The 19,213-nt window shown below is 60.6% G+C and overlaps 2 protein-coding genes across 7 annotated transcripts in view; one reads left to right on the top strand and one right to left on the bottom strand.

Moving 5' to 3' along the window:
- Positions 1-13,440, top strand: part of CAPZB (capping protein (actin filament) muscle Z-line, beta) — a 97,563-nt gene extending 84,123 nt beyond the window's left edge. For 2 of the 4 annotated variants that reach the window (XM_004678559.1, XM_012722433.1), the window contains exons 5-9: positions 1,674-1,815; positions 2,146-2,262; positions 8,291-8,356; positions 8,920-8,996; positions 12,628-13,440. In XM_004678559.1, coding sequence (XP_004678616.1) covers positions 1,674-1,815; positions 2,146-2,262; positions 8,291-8,356; positions 8,920-8,996; positions 12,628-12,715 — 490 coding nt within the window. In that variant the 3' untranslated portion in view covers positions 12,716-13,440. Of the gene's footprint in view, positions 1-1,673; positions 1,816-2,145; positions 2,263-8,290; positions 8,357-8,919; positions 8,997-10,099; positions 10,213-12,627 lie in introns of all 4 variants that reach the window. The other 2 variants (XM_004678558.1, XM_012722432.1) reach the window with 2 other exon arrangements.
- A 1,699-nt stretch (positions 13,441-15,139) lies between these two features.
- Positions 15,140-19,213, bottom strand: part of PQLC2 (PQ loop repeat containing 2) — a 15,357-nt gene continuing 11,283 nt past the window's right edge. For all 3 annotated transcript variants that reach the window (XM_004678557.2, XM_012722437.1, XM_012722436.1), the window contains one exon: positions 15,140-18,261. In XM_004678557.2, coding sequence (XP_004678614.1) covers positions 18,190-18,261 — 72 coding nt within the window. In that variant the 3' untranslated portion in view covers positions 15,140-18,189. The remainder of the gene's footprint in view (positions 18,262-19,213) is intronic.

Below are 19,213 nucleotides of genomic sequence, written 5' to 3'. Positions count from 1 at the left end.
CATATGCTTGTTGGCCATCTGCATTTCCTCTTTGGAGAAGTGTCTTTTTAGCTCTTCTGCCCATTTTTTGATGGGATTGTTTACTTCATTTTTGTTGAGTTTCATCAGTTCTCCGTATATTTTTGTGACCAGTCGTTTATCACTACTTTTGTGTGAGAAAGTGTTTTCCCAGTTAGTGGGCTGTCTTGAAAACCATGGTTTTTTAAAGTTTTTTCCTTTTGATGTGGGGCTGCTCTCCCTGCAAGCAGACTGCTTGGGCCGCGCCAGCTGTTAGCAGCAGGAAGGGGTTAGCTGTTCTGCCCTGGGCGCTCCGCCTGGGAGCCGCTGCAGTCCGGCAGAGCTGCGAGGCTCTGGAGCCCATGCCTCCGGCTCCCCTGGGCACCGCCAGGGCTCCGGTCCAAGAGAGTCCGGGGCTGTGCGCGCCCTCCTCCCCACGGGCTGCCCCAGCTGGAACAGCGCTTGTGGAACCAGCCAGACACACACTGCCCTTCCTCCCCCGCCTCAGGAGGGGGTGATTTGGAATAAGAGCCTTCCTGAGAGTTCCCAGCACTAGCCCTGGCCTGGGGTGGGGGTGGGGGTGGGCGGATGGACAGTGGCAGCAGGCTTGGTTATGGACCGACTGGATGCCTGGGGCCTGCAGGGAGTCACAGTAAGATTACCCAAAGGAAAAAAAATTAATCTCCAGACAACGCAAAGAATTCTCAGGAGCCCTGTGCCCACACCCTGTGAGCATGACCATTTACCGTGTTGTTGTTTCAGTTCTTGCTTTCATTACTAAAGTGAGCAATCACTTGTCAGGTTATCTATTCCCTGTGTTGCCCTCTAAGTAGTCATTATCGCCCCTGTCTCTATAAGGACATCGAGGCCCCAGCAGTTGTTGGCTGGAGACCTGCCTGGTTGTGGCCCGTGGCGACAGGGCTGGACCCGCAGGTCTGAGGGTGCCTGCCACACCAGCGCTGTGTGGGGTCAGTGGGCCGGACAGCGTTCCCGGAAGACAGTATGCCAACTGCCAGAGGTGGGTGGTGGCCAGTGGAGTTGGAGGGACGTGGTGTCACCGAGCCCGGCTCCGTTTGGAGGCTCCGTTCAGCTGCTGGCCTCGGGCCCTGTGCTTGACTGGCTCATGGGTTAGGGTTCCCGCTCAGATTTCCTTTTCTCCTTTTGTCTGTCTTTTCCCTCTTGGATTTGCTCTTACTTAGACGTTTTTCCGCCTTGATCAGCCCTGAGCACTCTATCTCAAGCTCACCCCTTCACTTGTAGCTAGATTGTGGCTGCCCTGGGTGCCCAGGCGCTGGAGGGTTCTGAGTGCGGTGGAGTTTGCTGCCCAGACCTCATCCACAGGGAAGCGTGGCGGTTCCTCAGGCTCACTCGCCACACTTCTCCACTTACCATCTGGGCAGATGCTGGGGTGGGAGATACTCAGGGTTTGCCGAAGGCCACCTCGCTGGAGTCACAGACGAGCCCAGACCCGGCATCACGGGGCCACCTCAGCCCGTGTTGTCTCGGCGACCCCCAAAGTACGCTCCACCTTCTCCAGGCCTCGGAACACCGGGGCACATCTAAGGAGCCTTTACAGGGGGGCCTCTGATCCCAGACACGTTGATGGAACTTTGCCTCATGACGGCCCCAGCCGTGAATTTGATGAGCGGATGGGCCAACACAGGCTGTTTCCTCAGGTACTTTGAAGGTGGCGTCTCATCTGTCTACCTCTGGGATCTGGATCATGGTTTTGCTGGAGTGATCCTCATAAAGAAGGCTGGAGATGGATCCAAGAAGATCAAGGGCTGCTGGGATTCCATCCATGTGGTGGAAGTGCAGGTACCACTACCCAGTGGCGGGCGGCCTGGCCAGAGGGGCAGCCTGTTTGCCGGCAGATGTTCTCGTGGGGTGGCGGGATGCTGTGATGTCGCTGGCTCCTGAAAGCGCCCAACGCCATTGAGCAGAGCGGCGTCAGCACCGCAGCAGCTGCCGATGACAAGGGTCCCGGCACAGGCACCTTCTGCACCTTAGAGGCCAGCTGGGCTTGTGCAAGGAGACGTGCACCTGTGTCTCGGAAGGGGCCCTTTGGAGAGACTGGACTCGGGTCGTGCCCGCGAGCTCGGTGTGTGGTGGCTGTGCCCAGACTCTGAGCTCCGTCTCTTCCCCCAGGAGAAATCCAGTGGCCGCACCGCCCACTACAAGCTGACCTCCACGGTGATGCTGTGGCTGCAGACCAACAAGTCCGGCTCTGGCACCATGAACCTCGGAGGCAGCCTCACCAGACAGGTAGTGTCTTGGGGCCAGCTCGGGGCTGGGCGTGCCCCGCCCTGGGGGTTGGGCCGGGCCCTGCCATGCGGCCTCTCCCAGGCTGTCCTCCTCTGAGATCAGTCACGGGCGACCTTGTCTTGGGCTCCGGGTGTCCATATCAGCGTGCTCCTGTGGAGCTGGGGCATCCGTCCTACAGCACTGCCACGTGAGGGGGCCTCTCGCTGCCACTTGGCTCACGCACTGGGACTCTGGGTTGCGACTAACAACTTAAACATGGAAGCGAGTCAGTTCAGGTAGTTAAGAAGGCGCCTCCCCGTTAACTTGGAGCAGCGAAGCAGGCCGAGGCCCTTGCCAAGGGCCCGTGGTTAAGACCCCTGACAGCCCCAGCCACAGCAAGGCCTTTGGGTAGAGGGAGGCAGGTCCAGGCCCCGAGGTGGCTGTGGCAGAAATGCAGCTTCTTGAGAAGGTCCTAGAAGGACACTCCGTCGGCAGGGCCGCCTTCTCCCCACCTCCTCGAGTGCCCAACTGTGAGTGTTCCTTAATGTTGACATGTGCTTTCCTCTAGGAAGTAATTACGCATCTATTAGCCTTGAGTAGAAAACACATAACTCTTTCAAGTCAGTTTGTTTTCTAGTCAAAAATCCTCTCCGTCCATGTGGGAAAGGGAGCAGGCTGTGGTGTTGGGGAGCAGGGGGAGCCCCCACTCCCACCCTGTGCCCCAGGTCAGGAGGGTCTCTAGGGGTGTCTAGTAGTCACGGGGGCAGAGTCCCTCCTTTGGCAGGAAACAGACCTTTGCCCTCCAAGAACCCAGGGCTGGGAGAGACAGCTGAACCCCAGGAGCCTGCGCCCCGCAACCTGCCTCCTGCCTCCCGCCTCCCCCCGACCCTGCCCACCACCTGGTGGAAAGTCCTGACTGTATCCGGAGACTGTTTCCTGCTTCGCTTACCACTCTGGTCTGCTTATAATTCCACCCAGTTTACCGTGACCTGGCCAAATATTTAATCCTCAGCCTTCCTAATCGTCTAAATCAGAGCTGTCAGCCTAGGGCCTGGGGCTGGTTCTGGCAGGCTCCTGCCAAGCCCGACGCCGGCCCGATGGGCGCTGTGCTCAGCACACTGGCCCAGCCTGCCCTTGCTTGGACCCTTGTGCTCTTGGGCTTCAATGAGGAAATTCATGCTCTGTCGCCATCCTAGTGGCGTGTTAGAGCCGGGTGGGTTTCCAGCGTGAGTGGTGTAGGAGGAGGGCAGGGAAGGCAGCATGACACAGGTCTGGGCAGGCGGGCCGGGGCTGCGGGTTCAGTTCTGCGTGCCAGATGAGGCTTGGGGGAGCCTCTGCGGTTGCCTTGGGTGGCAGGTGAAGCGGCCCAGGGAAGTCGAGGGCCAGGGCTAAGGAGTGAGCACAGGCGGCGAGGGTTGGCCGCCTGACGGCCCCTGCGCGAGCTCGTCGTTCCCACCTCGGGAGGAGCCGGAGGTTCACATCCGCTAGCCCTTGCCTGCACTGAGTTGCCTCATAGAGGCAGAGCCAGGACTTGAGCCCAGCTTGCCTACCCGAAAGAAAAATAACAGGCCAGTCTTGCCCCACACCAGGCTTTTGGTCCAAATCTGACCCCTGTGTGGCATTTAGGAGATGCCGGATCAACACTTGGGCCCTCAGCCAGCCCAGTGCAGGCGGCCTCCACCCTGGCGGGACACTCCTGGCGGCTGTGCTGGGGGTGGGGTGGTCTGGGCAGCCCAGCAGCGCCCCTTGATTTAAGGTTGAGTCCCCTGCAGGAAGCACGGTGACCACAGGAGGTAGATTGGGCACCAGAGGCAGGCAGGGGGCTTTTCAGATCTCGAAGTAGTTGATCATGTCGGATTGGTGTCTCTGCTGGCTCTGCTGGCGTGGACAGGAGACCCCGGGAAAGGTTTCCAGGCCTGGGAGGGGCAGCCCTGGGAGGGCTGGCGGGGGCGAGCCTCTTCCTGGAGGTCAGTGGAGGAGCTGGTGTTGACCTTGGGGCAGGAGGTAGTGAAGGACACAGGTCCTCGGGGGTGGCGGAGAAGCGGGGACAGGGCATGAACGAGGAGGGTAAGTGGGCGAGAGTCTCCTCGCCAGAGCTCCTCTGGTCAGCAGAAATTGCAGTGAGCCCAGCAGAGGCGTTTCCTCTGGAAACAGGCTCGTCAGACTCACTCGCTCCATGTGTGTCGGGAAGGAAGGGCGCTGTGCCTGATGTCCACCCGCAGCCATCCTGGCCGGCGACCAGGAGCGCGCACTGAGGCCAGCCGCCGGGACCGCGGGCCCCAGCTCCACGTCTCAGCGGCGACCACCTGCCGCCCGAGACGGGTTGGGGCTCTGGGCGCTTGGCCTGCAGGCAGCTTGGCCCAGAGCCACGTCCCTTTCCCGGCTCCAGAGGTGCCGTCCAGACCTGGCCTCCCCGCTTCGTCTCGGTTTAGGCAGGTTACGGGGAGCAGGCGCGGTGGCTGCGCCGGTGGGAGGTGCGGCAGGGGCGCTCGCGGCCACGCCTGGCCCGGCTGCCCCGTGCCCTCAGCTGCGCGCCTGCCCGCTCCTCCGCCCCTCCACGTTGGCCTCTTGCTTCCCGCCCCCACTGACGGCCGTCTCGGGGGGCTGTCGCAGGGAAGCGGAGCAGATGGAGTGTTCCGGCGCAGCCCTGCAGCTGGGGGGCTGTGGGAGGAAAGGTGAGCGGTGGCCTCCCGGGCGCAGCAGCCACACGGGCCCCTGCCAGGTGCCCTTGGCAGGCCTCTCAGCACACGCCGAGATGGTGCCAGCCCAGCACCAGCGTGCTGAGGGGAAGCTGTGCTGAGAGGTCACTTCCCCACTGCGATGGCTGGAGACGTGGGAAAGAGGCAAGACCGTAGGTCTCTGGAAAGAGATCCAAGGTTTCAGATCAGAGACGGCCCTGCAGATGTTCGTTTGACCCCCCCCTTCCCTCCCCCACCCGATTCTAAATATTCAGGAAGGAAGGTGGACTGTTGCATCCAGCGTGGAAACGAGACGTGTGTTTCCCGGCTGAGCCCTCCAGCCGGCCGTAGGCACCAGTGATAGGTCTCGGTGACGGGCCAGGGCGTGGGGTGCAGAATCCTCTCTGCCTCGGGCTGGGCAGCTTGGCCAGGTGGGGAGAGGGCCCGGCCTGCCGTGCAGATGTAGGGAAGCAGAAGGGGCGGGTCCAGACCTGGCGGTTTGGGAAGGGCTTTTCTGCTGGCGGAGAAATCAGCAGATTTGGTGGGATGGCCTGTAGTGGGGCGACGCAGTGCTTGGTCAAGCAGGGAAGACTGCGTGGGACAGGCCCCTGCATCTGCCCCCACTGTGAAGGACAGGCAGAAGAGGAAGGCAGAATTCTGGGGGCGGGGTCAGGGATGGACACAGCCTGGGATTCCCAGGCCCTGGGTTACAGTTTGTCTGGGGTTTCCTAGTGAAGGCTGTGGGTGAAGCTGAGCGCACGAGGGAGCCTCAGGGAAGAAGAGCAGTCTTGGACTGCCCTGGGGGGCGCGGTCCGGAGCCCGGCGCGGCCACTCCCCAGCCCGACTGTCCAGACGGTCTCTCTGGGGCCCAGCCGTCCCCGTGCCTGTGGGGACGGCTGTGGTGGAGTGCACATGGGGAGCCGCCTCAACACCGGGTTCCTGCAGTGATCGTTGTCACCACTGTCGCACTCCTTCAGAGTATGTAAAGTTGAGGCTCATTCAAAGTTTCCCTAAACCCGCAGACCTGACCTTGGAAGGGCTGTCGGGCCGCCATTTTCTGACTTGCTGGCCCCATCCAGCCCCTCTCCAGGCTCAGCTCAGCAACCAGGACAACACTGGCTTCTGCCCAAGGGCTGGGACCCAGAGAGCCTGGGCCTGGCGCTGCCACTCTGCCAGACACCGCTCTGGGCGCCGCACTGTTAGGTGACCTGGGCAGAAGCCCGGAGAGGTCATGGAGAGACCGGCCCCACCCTGCGGTGTGCTCCCTGGGAGATGGCGCTGTGCGGCCTTTCGAGGAAAAGGGCCCCCTTTCCAAATACTGGACCATGCCGTCCTGTCCAGGTCACAGAGAGGAGAGGGACTTTGTGGGAACAAGCAGGCTGGACTCTGACTTCAGACACAGTTGGAACCACCTTGGAACATCTGTGAGGCCCCAGCACATAAAAATGTTTTCCTTCTGGCAGCCACTTTTATAAGGATGTAATAATATATGCATTGCAAAACTAGTTCTGTTTCTGGTGTGTCAGCATTGCCAGCAAGCCGACCCTGGCCAGGTGCGAGCGGTGTGGGCGGGGCTGCAGGAGGCTGTGCACCAAGGCCGCGGCCCAGGCCCTGCTGTCCTCCTGGGCGCTCAGTCTCCTGGAGGACCCGGCCTCCCATTTTCCTCCACTGCCCTCCACATCTCTCACCTTTGTGCAGCTGTAGGCTTTAGCCTTTCTGTCCTGGAAGGCTGCGCCTGAGAGGTTGCGCCACTGCTGTGACGTCCTTGCCCAGCGGCCCAGAGACCCTCTGGCGGTCCCATGGAGACAGGCGCTTCTCTTAACATGGACGCTCGCCTCTAAGCTCCTGGGGGCGGTTCATCGCCACTTCAGGTTCATGGCACTTTCCCTCCTGCTTTGTGGGGGTCCTTGAAGATCTCTGAGTGTGAGACTCCCCAGAGAACACCTGGCACGGCGGGTCAGAGATGCTTTGTGGGGGTCCTTGAAGATCTCTGAGTGTGAGACTCCCCAGAGAACACCTGGCACGGCGGGTCAGAGAAGCCATCATTCCGGCCTGTGCCCCCCATGCTTGACCAGCCCTCGCAGGGCATGTCTGCCAGGAACGCTTATCTTTGCCTTGATGGATTAGTCTGAGAACCTTGCAGATGCCTTGTGAGCCCTCGGTGGTCACCTGCGCTGGTCCCCGCTTGGGCCAGCTCTGGCGGGGTCACCAACACGTGCTGCTTGGTGGGCAGCTGCGGTCTGTCGCCCAGGATGTCCGTCCCACAGTGACCCGGCGGGCGCCCTGCCAGGTCCTCCCAGGGCACAAGGCTGAAATGGCCCCGCTTCTCCCCATTTCTTGTAATCAAACGAATTGTGGCTCAGAATCCAGTCCTGGGGGTTCTGCTGGGCCAGGCAGGGGGTGTCTGTCACCTTGCTAGGGAGGAGGCACCTGGCAGCTGTGGTGGCTACTGGGAGCCGGGCGCGCTCCCATCTGGGCGCCTGGAGCGGTGTCAGCGTGGCCCCGAGGTCGTCTGACAGCAGTGGCCGCAGCCACGCGGCGTTCATCACACCTGACGTTCGACACCCAGGGTCCCCCTCCCAGGGCTCTGCCCCCGCAGCGCTCGGGAGCGACGAGTGTTGCGCCCGCGTCTAGCTTGTGTTTGCCGGTAGATGCAGCTGGCGCCAGACAGGAAGCAGCGGAGCGGCGTGAGGGCCCCGGCGCTGTAGCCCGGGCAGGTTGCTGGACACCTTTGTGCTTCTGTTCCTTGGGCTCGAAATGGGGTTCTCAGGAAGGTGAAGCGGGGAGAGGGGTTGCCACCAGGAAGCACCCTGAGTTTGCAGCTGCTGGCGTCCACTCTCGGGGCTGTCAACAGGGTGCCTGTGCCCCTCTGCTGCCCCTTCCTTTAAGTGCCAAACAGGTCAGCCCAGGCCCGGGGGAGTCTACCTGGGATCGCACTTGCGATCCTGCGGGACAGCAGGCATCCTCCTCTTGAAGGAGCCCCATGCTCCTCCACACTAGAGGTTCTCGGGGTGCAGCTTGTTCACAGAGAGCCCGGGCTGCCCCCCAGGGATGCCAGCGAGTCCATCAGAAACGTCCGTCTGCATGCACGTCAGGCCGTATTTCCCCTCTGGCTCCGTCCCTCCCTGTGCTCCCCCCACAGGTGGGGTCCTGGGCATCTGCTGGCTTCCAGTGACTGAAACAAGGCAGTTTGTACTTTGGTTTCTCCACTACTGGGGCAACTTGTTCCACCTGCTTCCCGCCCCAGAGCTGCCAGGGGGAGGACAAGCTCCTTGCCAGCCATGGAGAGTGGGCTGTGCCCTCAGTAGAGGCTGCGGTTCTCAGGGAGCGCCCGGCCTCTTCTCACTAAGGGATGTTTCTGTCTGTTGCAGATGGAGAAAGATGAAACCGTGAGCGACTGCTCCCCACACATAGCCAATATCGGGCGCCTGGTCGAGGTAAGTGGGCCTGCGGGTGCCCTGGGCTGACAGGCTGGTGCCCCTGCTGTGACAGGTCACCCCTGAAGCCTGTTTCTCATTTTTGCCACAGCCTCGTGCTTTCAATCTGGATGTTGGCCGGGCTCAGCTCTGAAACACATCCCACTCCTCGGGAGTTGGCTCAGGAAGCCTCAGTCCGCTTCCCCCTATCCCGCCAGGTGCAGGCAGGGCCTGAGCTCAGAGGAAAGGGGTCCCTGGAAAATTGGGGTTCTGGAGGCCCTGCAGCCGCGGTTGCGCACACTGTGGAGAAAAGGCAGTGCCCGTCAGTGTCACAGGATTGTTCAGCTGGTGCCCAGGCGGGGGGAGTGACGTGGCTTAGACCAGCGCCAGTGATGGCCAGCCTTGGCCGCCAGTGTGACGGGGACGTGCTCAGAGCCCAGTCCGGCTGGGGTCTTGGCTCAGGGGCTGCCGGCCAGCTCCTGGTTGTGCACCTCCCCCGTGTGGTCACAGTGGGTGCTGTAGGCCTAGGGTGGGCAGACCCAGGGCTCCCACAGGCCCCGTGTCTGACTGACCTTCCTTCCCAGGACATGGAAAATAAAATCAGAAGTACGCTGAATGAGATCTACTTTGGAAAGACAAAGGACATTGTCAACGGGCTGAGGTAACGTACCGAAGTGCAGGTGGATGTGAATAATAGGCTCACTGGCTCCATGGCTGCCTCACTTGTGTCGCAGGCCCCATAGGCTGCATGAGCAGGTGTTGCAAGGTAAGGCCTAGAGCCGAGGCCTCCCAGCAGGGGCCGGTTCACAGCGCCCTCGTCCCCCAGCTTACTGACCCTTTGAAAGATCTGCCTGTTCGCTTTGGTCGCCTGAGGGTGCCCCAAACCAGACCAAACCCTGGGCCACCAGGCTCTTCTGCAGGCTTGCTTCAGGACAGCAGAGTGCATCCTACCATCCCGCTGCCCTCTCGGGGCCCCCAGCCACGCCGATGTCCTCTGCCAGGCATAGTTGGCTGTGGTCTTGAGCCCCGTGGCCTGTGGCATCGCTCAAGTGAATGCTGAAGGGACTCTCTGGGTCTTCAAGGCACAGCAGGAGCGCCCCACAGGGGTGGGTGAGGTAGAGGCGATTGAGCCCTGACCTCAACGCAGGAGGCCAGGATCTCACGCAGGCGTCTGTGGGCTTGGTGGCCCCTGAGGAGCCACTCCTCGGTGAGAGGCCTGTGCTCCCCATCCCAACCCCTCAGCCCACCCTGTGTGCAGACAGGAGTTACGGCCCCAGAAGAGGCAGGAAGCACCCAGGGCCTGCCCTGGCTTGTGCTTTGTCCGGGGGAGACAGCCTCGGTCTCCTGCTCCAGCTCCCCTGCCTGAGGAGGGCTAGGTCTGGCCTTGGGGTTCTCTGCCCCGCGGCATTGCTCTCCTGGGACTGAGCCAGAGGCCTCATAACTCCCGGTGCCCTGTGTGCTGGCCAGCAGGGCGTGAGCCCAGCGGGCCCCGGCATCAGGCCTGCTCCTTGGGGCTCTCCTACCCCCCACCGCCAAACAGGCCCAGGTCAGGGGTAGAAAAAGGGGGTCAGCCAGCCTACTGGGTGGGATTGTGAGCCCCCCCATAACGACCCCTGGAGCGCATTGCCCCTGGCAGCCCCAGAGCAGCATGGCCTTGGCGACGCCCCTCTTTGCCTCCCGTGTCCCTCCGCTTCCTCTCCGCCGTGGCCCCTCTCCCGGACCCCGCCGCCCTCCCCCTGCGCTCACTCTGAACACTCTCTGTAGATCTGTTGACGTTATCCCCGACAACCCCAAGTTTCAGCAGTTGCAGCGGGAACTTTCCCAAGTGCTGACCCAGCGCCAGATCCACATCCAGCCTGATAATTAAGCCGATCCAGGTACCCTGCCTGAGAGGCGTGAGCACCCTCCCCACTAAACAGGACTCACCAACCTGCCGAGACCCTCCAGTCCGGCTGCTGCGGCGCGGCCGTGTAAACCACACTAACCTGTGCCGGCTCGGCGGCGAGGGCCCGGGACCGCGTGCGGTGTGCGCTTCACCGGGCGGGGGGCAGACGGCAGGGTTTAGTTTTCACGCCTGGGGGAGCCCAGTGTGGGGCACTGCCTCGGGCAGACCTGCTGGTCTGTGCTGCCACAGGGGCCGCGCCGGCTGCCAGTGGCCGTGTGCCGGGCAGCCTTCGGCTCTGGTGTGTGCGGCCGGGTCCCCCCGGCTTTCTCCCCAGAAGCCAGACAAGCCCTGTTCTTGGTGCCGTGGACTTTCCGGGACCAGCTGACTTGGAGAGGGGCTGCGGCTCCAGGTCTGAGGCTGGAGCAGAGCCGGGGCAGTCAGCCCTCTGGCTGGGCCCCGGGCACCCCCAGCCTGGGGCTGCCGGAGCTCCCCGGGCCAGCGCCGCCTTCGCCCTAATGAGCTGCAGCTGTCCTCTTAAACGCCTTGTGCTGACGGAAGGGAAAATGCTCTTGCCTGTTGGTAATGGCCGAGAACCGTGGCTGGAGCTGGTGACAAACCCAGATGTGTGAAAGCAGCCTGCATCCTAGAAAGGGAAGCTGGTTTTCAAAACAAGGCTTTTGCAAACCCAGCCAGGCCTGTCTCAGGCTTAGCCCCCAACCCAGGGGCCAGGAGCTAGATGCTGAAAACCCAGCCCAGACACTAGGGGCCGGGAGCACCCGTGTCACAGGGAGGCTGCTCCTGCGCCTTGGGACTTGGGTGTGCAGGTCAGGTCCGTGGGTGCCCAGCTTCAGGCCCAGCGTCCTGTCAGCCGCCAGCCTCGTGCTGGGAGCTTCACAGCCCATCACGGCAGGGAAACCTGTGACCCTGCTGTTTTCTCCCCGCTCCTGTAGGGATGCCCCTGCAGCATGGTGGGCAGCCTGGCACCCAGCATCTGCCTGGGGACAGGGCTCCCTCCCACACCGAGGCAGCACTCCTCCTGGCCTTGGTTCCAGATGGCTTGGCAGTGACTTGCCAGGCTCTGTCCCTAATGAGAGCTCTGTGCCTCGTACCCCGGCTGCCTAACCTCAGGTCTGTTACCTGCGCCTAACGCCAGCCTGGCGTGCTCCGCGTCTCCCAGAGTCGGTGCCATGTGGGCGCCACCCCCCACCCCCCCTCAGTGGAGGTTCCCCAGCAGTCCACAGGGGCTGGTGGGGTGTGGAGTCTGAGGCCAGCGGGGCTGTTGCCCAGCAGGGCAGCCTGGGGAGGGACGGGCATGCTGCAGCACCCCCAAGAGCCTGCATTTCTCATGGGGCTTTTTTCTAGTCCCATAAAGGCTTCAAGGTCTCGGCTTTCCAGCCTCTTGCTACTTCCAGGCTCCTTCCTGTCGTTTTTCTAGGATTCAGCAGCCAGAATTCAGCCTGTGAAGCTCTTGTTTCTCTTGGGTCCTACTTGATTTTACTTTGCCCATTTTTGGTTTGGGGGAAGTTTCCCTCCTCCTCCTCCTCCTCCTCCTCTCAGGGTGCCTCCAGCTTGAGATTCCATGGCAGTCCTGCCCACACCTTCCCACAGGCAGCCTTCCCTGCTCTCTTGGGGGCAGGGGTGTGTGGATGGTTTTACTAAGTTCACAGACAGCCACCATGCCGGGTAAACTGGACTAAGTGACCGTGCGGGCCGTCGCCGGGGCATGTTTGAGCCGCCTCTATGAGTGGGTGCTTGTCACAGCCCCCCGCAGCGTGGCGGGCAACGGTTCCATGCGTGTGTGGGCCCTCCCGGTCATCCGACTGCACGAAGCGTGGTGGGCAGCAAGAATGAAGCGTGGCGTGGTGGACATGGTCCCAGGCCTCGGCCCGGCGAGCAGGGCCACAGCTGAGCCCCACGCTAGTCCCTTGCTTAGGGCCACAGCTGAGCCCCACGCTGGTCCCTTGCGCAGAGGCCCTTCCTCGCGGCGGCACTTAGGCTGTGACCCAGCATGCTCAGCTGCTCAGTGGCGCCGGTTCTTAACCCTCGCTGAGTCGGGGCACCCCTGTACGCCATGTTTGGACAGGGGTGCATGGGGGGCTTGAGAGCAGGGTCCTCATGGCCCATTGTCTCTAGCCCCTTAGCCCAGACTGCCTGAGGGTCTTGCTGTGTGTGCTTGGAAGCCCAGCTGGCTTCCTTTGGCTTCGCCCCTTTCCCACAGGAGGGGTGCTGCGGCCAGGCCCCCAGCTGCAGAGGCGCCTGTCGGGGCCGGGCGCCTGCCCAGCGCTGCCCGGTGCGGAGCGGGGGCAGTCGTCAGGCCTCCGGCACAGGAGGAGGAGCCGTGCCCGGCCGGCACCTCACTGCCGCACCTCTGCCTGGGAAACCTAATGGTACCTTTCCTCCCTGGCAGGTCTGTGCAGACTTTTGCAGACAAATCAAAACAAGAAGCTCTTAAGAACGATCTGGTGGAGGCTTTGAAGAGAAAGCAGCAATGTTAAGCCCCGCTTCACGCTCACCGGGCACCGTGCGCGCGTAGAGTTCTTTCTTAGGAAACTCGTTTTCTGCTCCCTGCCCTCGTCCCTGCCCTCCCGAGAGGTCACGTAACAACTCGCATCACGACGCACCGCGCCGCTCTCCCGAGAATAAAGCCCAACAAACGCCCGTCTCCGTCTGCGCCTACTTCCCACCACATTTTGCTATCAAAACTCGGTATTTCCATAGAGACCGTGTGCTTTTCATTTGCCCCAGCCCCCGCCTCCTCCCCACCCCCATTTATAGACGTGAAGTACACTGTCTGCCTCCCCTCCACTCCCACCTTTTTGTTACATTGGTGTAAAAAATGTAAAACAAAAAAATTTTATGAAGTAACTGTGGTGTGAAAGAAAGAAGCAAAACTGGAAATCTGATTCCACGTGTGTTTGGGAGTTGCTTGGGTTGGGGCAAGGGGACAGGGCAGCCCCACGAGCAAGGAGAGGTGTTCGCAGCATCCTGCACAGACTGGCCCTGTCCCATGTGGGGCGGGGTGGGAGGGGTGGGGCCTGCTGACCTCTGCTCTTCTGGCCAGGTGCTTTTCTGTCGATTTTTATGGAATGCAAAGGAATTTTTGTTTTATTTTGTTTTTTTGTAAAGCTTAAAAAATCTACATCTTATACTTGAGCTTCCATACTTAAAAAAAGGAGAAAAAAAACAAAAAAAAAAAAAATAAAAAGAAACTGGGACACAGCAGTGGCCTTGACTTCTTCTCGCCTGTCCCACTTCCCGGGCGCATGCGGCCTTGGCCGTGAGGCCTGACCCAAGCCCGAGTGTGGCGGGGGCAGAGGATGGGACGCACAGCTGAGTGGGGAGAAGAGGGGCTTTGCGGAGCCTGGAGCTGCTGACCGGCGTGTCCCCCACCTGCCCTGGAGAGCTGTGGACACTTAAGCCACACCAGGTAAGTAGAGGTGCGTGCTCCCCGGGTCTGCTCCCCAGACACCTGCGGGTGCCGCTGCCTGCCCTCAGCCCTTGGTGACGGGAGCCTCACCCTGACACCTCACAGCCGCAGAGTCCACGCTCCCCATGCGCTTCCAGGAGGAGCTGAAGCGCCTGGTCTGTCGCCGGCCTGACATGGTCCTGGCCCCAACCAGGCTCTTTCTGTCAGTAATAGACGGGGCCAGTCGGCGCCCGCCAGAGGGTGGGTGGGGAAGGCCAGAAGGCCCACGCTCGGTTATGGGACAAGTTGGGCGTGATGTGTGGGAGACGGCTCGGGCGCACTTGGGGTGAGTGGCTCAGCGTCAGTCTGCAGAGGCCCCAGCACCAAAGCAGCGGCCTGTGCGGAGAGGGCGGGTCTGGGCAGGGGTTGGTCGCTGTGTTCCCACACTTTGAGTCCCTGGTCGCTCCGCTCTAATTTCTGTTGGCGACTGAAGCGAGTACGTGTTAGGTGGCTACTGTATTTTATTCAGTTAAAATAAAAGAACGGCACTCACCTCCCTGCAGGTACTTTGAGATCTGTGTTACTGGTTTTGCCATTCACATTTCTGATGTTAGGAAGTAAATGATCTATTTCTTTAGAATTAGCTGGTATTATTTTTTGTTTGTTTTTACAAAGCTTTGGTATAACAGTATCACTTCTTATTGCCTTTATTTTTTTTTAAGATTAATTTATGCATACAAGAACTGGGGTACAGACCAAAGGTGCAGGGGGTGAGAGGATTCCCCAGAGACAGAGTCAGGAGCAGAACAGGCTAATTGCTGAAATACACTGCTGAGGGGAGCAGCAGGGAGTCGGGAGAGGGCTGCTGCGCCCTGTGGGTCTCTCCCTGGCCGGGGACCGAACTCGTGCTGCAGCTAGCTTCATAGTGCTGTGCTCTAACCTGTTGTGCCACCAGGGAGGGCCCCTGATTAGCTTTTTTAAAAAAGTTCAGAATTTAATAAGTATTTCATATAAACACATAATTAGAGAAATTGAGTTCCTGGAGTATATTTAATTGGGCCATGGTATTTTTAAGTTTTCATTTGAATTTTATCTTTTAAAATATGTTATGCTCAGGAGGATGCACAGACTATTGGATCTGGCCCATCTGGTGAGGGACATCTTTTACTCCTCTCAGCCCAGCCACCACCAGATCCCCACCAACCTTAGGCCTTCGGATTACTCTGTAATGACCATTGATGCCCTTGTGTTGGCTAGTGAGATGCAGATTTTGCAAGATGTATTCACTACCTGCAACTTCTCATTCAAACTTAATACTAGCTTATCTATGTTTGCAAAGCCCATTGAGCTATGATTTACATACTAAATCACCCACGTAAAGTGTGCAAATTCCATGGCTTGCTGTGCTTGCTTCCTACGCCTGTGTCGTTCACTACACGTTTAGTGAGCTGACTGCGTCCTGGGGTATAAAACACTGGTGGGTGGCGAAGTCGGAGACATTGACATTCCCGAGGTGGTTAGTAACAGTGGTCTTTATTGAGCAGTTATATGTGCAGAGTGGAGCTACCTCCGGCTGTCCCAGGGCTGGGACTGATGAGTAGTTACGAGTTGACTTAATCCCCAGCAAAAGGGAAAGCCCCCCCCCCCTCGTGCTGACAGTCACTAGCCCTGTCAGGTTAGTGCTAGGACACGAGTTGGTCAAGGCTGGGCACCTGGTAGCTACCCAGAAGCTGCTGAGGGTCCACCCTTAAGCTGCCATGAAAGCCAAGAGCAGGGGAGAAGGGTGGGAAGCGCAGCCTGGTAGCAGTGCCCTTTCTCTGCTTCGGGGAGTGAAGACCACGTTGCCTGGGCTCTGAGCCTGGCTTCGCAATTTACGAGTTTGCTAAGGAAGAACTCCAGGCTGGGAGGGCTGCGACAGAGCTGGGACTGGGCCTTGGGGAGGCCACCGCCAGCCAGCCAGGCTTCTCACAGCATCTCTCTCTGCAGTTAAAATGGCATCCGCCACTAGAGAACCGGGTGGCTGTCACCAGCCCCACCAGCTTGCTGCGGCAGGAGCCTCCGCACAGTCAGTGTGGCGCCACTTTCCTGGCTGGTCTGGGCCTGAAGCCAAAGTGCAGAGCTCTGCTGTGCTCCCACCCGGCCTGGGAGGATCCAGGCTGTCCCGTGCTCCAGGCCACTCCTAGAGAAAAGGACCCCGCCACCCTTGGCTGTGTCAAAGTGCAGGTAACATGATCTTGGGAAAAGGAAAAGCACTCTACACTCAGGAGGGACCTGGGGACGCCCAGGGTATCAGCCAGTGCTGAACATCGCCACTGAGACCACGTCCACTGTGACCACCCGGGTGCAGACGTGGAGTTCCCAGGCCCATCACATTTAACCACCATAAACACTTCTGCCAGCAGAGGGCGCTCCCCGTCAGCTTGGGGTTTCCTGAGGAGGGAGGAACCACAGCGCTCAGCCGGCTGGGCAGCGCCTGAAAGCAGCAGCTGTTACCCAGCACCCTGGGTGTGTCCCAGGAGGGAGTATGTCACTCCCATCAGACAGGCCTTCCCCAGCAGGGGCTGAAGGTTTCATCTCTGCCACCTAGCTGAGGTTCAGCTCCATGCTGGGGGTCAGGGAACCACACCTGTCCGGGCAGGGAGGATGCCACCTGGCATGGAGTCCCACTTCCACACTTGACCCTGAACCAGGCCAGGACCAGAGCCAGCTGGGGCCTGGGGCACTTTCTGCCAGGCCAAAGCCTTGGGTGGCTCCCAAGGACAAGGGCGAAGCTGCAAGCCCTGGATCCGGAGCCAGGAGGGCGGGGACTGTGAGGCCCTGCCAGGTCTGGGATGGCGCCCTGGTGGTTCAAACAGCTCCCACTCCTAGCTGTGCTACCTCGAGTGGGTTAATTCCTGGAGCCTGCTGTCCCACCTGCACATGGCCTTCCTCAGAGCCTTGAGGGCTGGGTGAGAGCGCAGCCCAGGTGGCACACAGCAGTGCCCAGGGAACACAGCCACTTACAAGTTCTGCAGGAGCCAGAACAGGGCTGGGGGAGACTGGCCTTATCTGCCCTCACTGCCCACCTGAGCCTCAGGTGACCCTGCTGGGTCACTCCAGATCCCAATTCCTGCTTCCACGTCTCCCAGCCAAACCCAGTCACTGGCTGTCGGCCCCTTTCCTCACATCTGGCCCTTCCCTCTGCCTTCAGAGTTGGCTCTGGGCCCCCTCTTCCGTGAAGCTCTCCAGGTTGAGCCTCCTGGGGTTTCTATGGCGCTTTGTACAATCCAGCCCGGTTCTTACCACTAGGGCCTGGCAACCATTTCCCCGCTGTGAGGGCAGGGAGTAGAGCTGCCTCACCCACCCCAGCAAACATCTGTGACCCCTGACTGGACTGTGGCACCCCCTCTCAGTGAAGGCTGTGGCTCCACTTCCAGAAAAGAAAGATTCTAGAAGACTCAAAGAGGGGCTTTGTTGTTTGGAGCTGTTTTCTCTCTCCAACCAGCCCACCCAGGTGGCTCTGGGTCCTGGGAGATTTGGGGTGGGGTGAGGTGAGAGCAACAGGCAGGGGAGCCTGCCTGTCTCTGGGCACTCATGAGGGCAGGGCAACAAAAGATGGACACAGAATGGGGGCTGGGGCAGCCCAAGGCTGGGGCCCAGGCAGAGCCCTGCCCTCCTCTTCCTCTGTGAAATATCCCCACGCGCCACGCGATCTCCTCCTGCTCACCTTTATGCCATGCCCTCTGGAAAGGCCTGCCATGTCTGTCACCGCCAACAGAAACTGGTCTTTTATTTCTGAAAAGTCACGCCAGGCTTTGGGGCTAGACGCTGTAATCACCCCAATCCTACCAGGGCATATGAAGTGGTACCCATTTCACAGATGAGGTAGCCGAGCCCCAGAGAAGCTGGGCCACAGAACCCAGATCTGAACCTGACTACCTGCTTCTCCCTGAGTGCTGAGGGGCAGGGGTCGGGCTGGAGTCACCAGCTGTCACCAGGTGTGGGGCCTGTCTCAGAAAAGCAGGGTGAAGACACCTGAGGCCCCGGCAGGCTGGGCTGGGGCTGGCCAGCAAACTCAGCTCCCAACTGCTCTTGACATCCTGACACTTGAGGGCCCCACCTGGGAGCTGGGAGGGGGAGCCCAGATGCCCAACCACAGCTGTGCCAGAGCAGCGGGATGCTCTTGCTGGGGAAGGAGCAACAGAACATGCCTTGGGGAGATACCGTTTACTAGGGGTCTGGAGGCCACGGGGCAGACCCGGGTGTGGCTGCCGCTGGGCCCCTCCCGGAAGCAGGAGGAGGAGGTAGGTGAGCTGGGGGTCAGCCAAGCTGTGTGTGGGAGGGCAGGTCCCGCCCTTCCCTGAGCTCCCCCGTCCCAGATCAGCCCCGGGGCGGGTGTGGGGGCCAATTTGCCCATGGCAATCAGCCCATGTGGTTAGGGCTGGGGGAGGTGGCTAGGCCTGGAGTCCTAGGCTGGCCAGGCTCGGTGCGCGGCCCAGGCCAGGGCCAGCAGCACCTGACTGCCCAGACCTCTCCTGGTGCAGCCTCTGGAGGTTGCAGTCAATCCGGGTCTCCACAGCCTGGTCAGCTGGGGAGCAGAGGCTGGCGCTCTGAGGAGATGGTGGCATTCCTGTACACCAGGAACTGTATGGAGATCTGGCAGGGCCAAAGTCAAGGCCAAGCAGAGCAGAGACTGGGCTGGACCTGGCGCTGGGGGCTGTTTCCCTCTTCCCAACCCCTCGGCCCCTCAGGGAGGCAGAAGGGTCAGCCATGACCTCTGCTGTGGCCGCACCATCCCCTCGGAATGCCTCCCTGCTCCCCAACCCCTAGCTGAACTCCAGCACCTTCCAAGCCCAGCGCTGGAAGGATTTAACATCCCTCTTAACAGCATCCTGGGGGTTTCGTCAGCGCTGCGGGCCACTTGAGGGCACTAGAGCTTCAACTTAGCGTTCTCACTGCCCTGCAGAACCCAGGCTATCCTGTCCCAAGCAAGGCCCAAGCCCTGGCCTATTCAGTCCCTTAGCAAATGCTGACTGAGCATTTGCCGCGAGGGGCCATGTGCCGAGTGTCTGCACACCTTATCTCAGGTGACCCCCAGTACTCTGGTGAGGCAGCGCCGCATCCCACCACGTAGGTAACGACACAGAGCGCAGAGGTAAGCTCTGTCACACAGCCAGGAGGTGGCGGGGTGGGGTAGACTTCAACCCCAGGATCTCCTGACATGCTCACGTGTGTCTCATGGTGCAGCTTGCAGCCTGAAAGGGCTGGCTCATGCCTGTCCCTCAGGGCCTGTGCGCGAGCTGCCCCTGGAGCACCTCCTCGCTCCGCCTCTTCTCCGCAGGGCACAGCCTAAGTGGCCTCTGCTGAGTCTCTGACAGGACACCACACGCAGTTCTGGCTGTGAGGCAGCCATTACTTGCGAAGCGTGTGCCCTGACTGTCTCCCAGTGGGCTACATGGTCCCCTATCCAGGAGCCGTTCTGTTCTGCTCACTACCAGATGCCGGGCCCCTGAGGAACTCAGGCCAAAGGGGCTCGGCTCATGGCTGGGTGGGTAGGCGGGGGTACCAGATGCCGGGCCCCCGGGGAACTCAGGCCAAAGGGGCTCGG

This window comes from Condylura cristata, unplaced genomic scaffold, assembly GCF_000260355.1.
Source record: "Condylura cristata isolate star-nosed mole 26May11 unplaced genomic scaffold, ConCri1.0 scaffold00008, whole genome shotgun sequence".
In the NCBI taxonomy this organism is placed as follows: Eukaryota; Metazoa; Chordata; class Mammalia; order Eulipotyphla; family Talpidae; genus Condylura; species Condylura cristata.
This window is presented reverse-complemented; position numbering and strand designations above follow the sequence as displayed.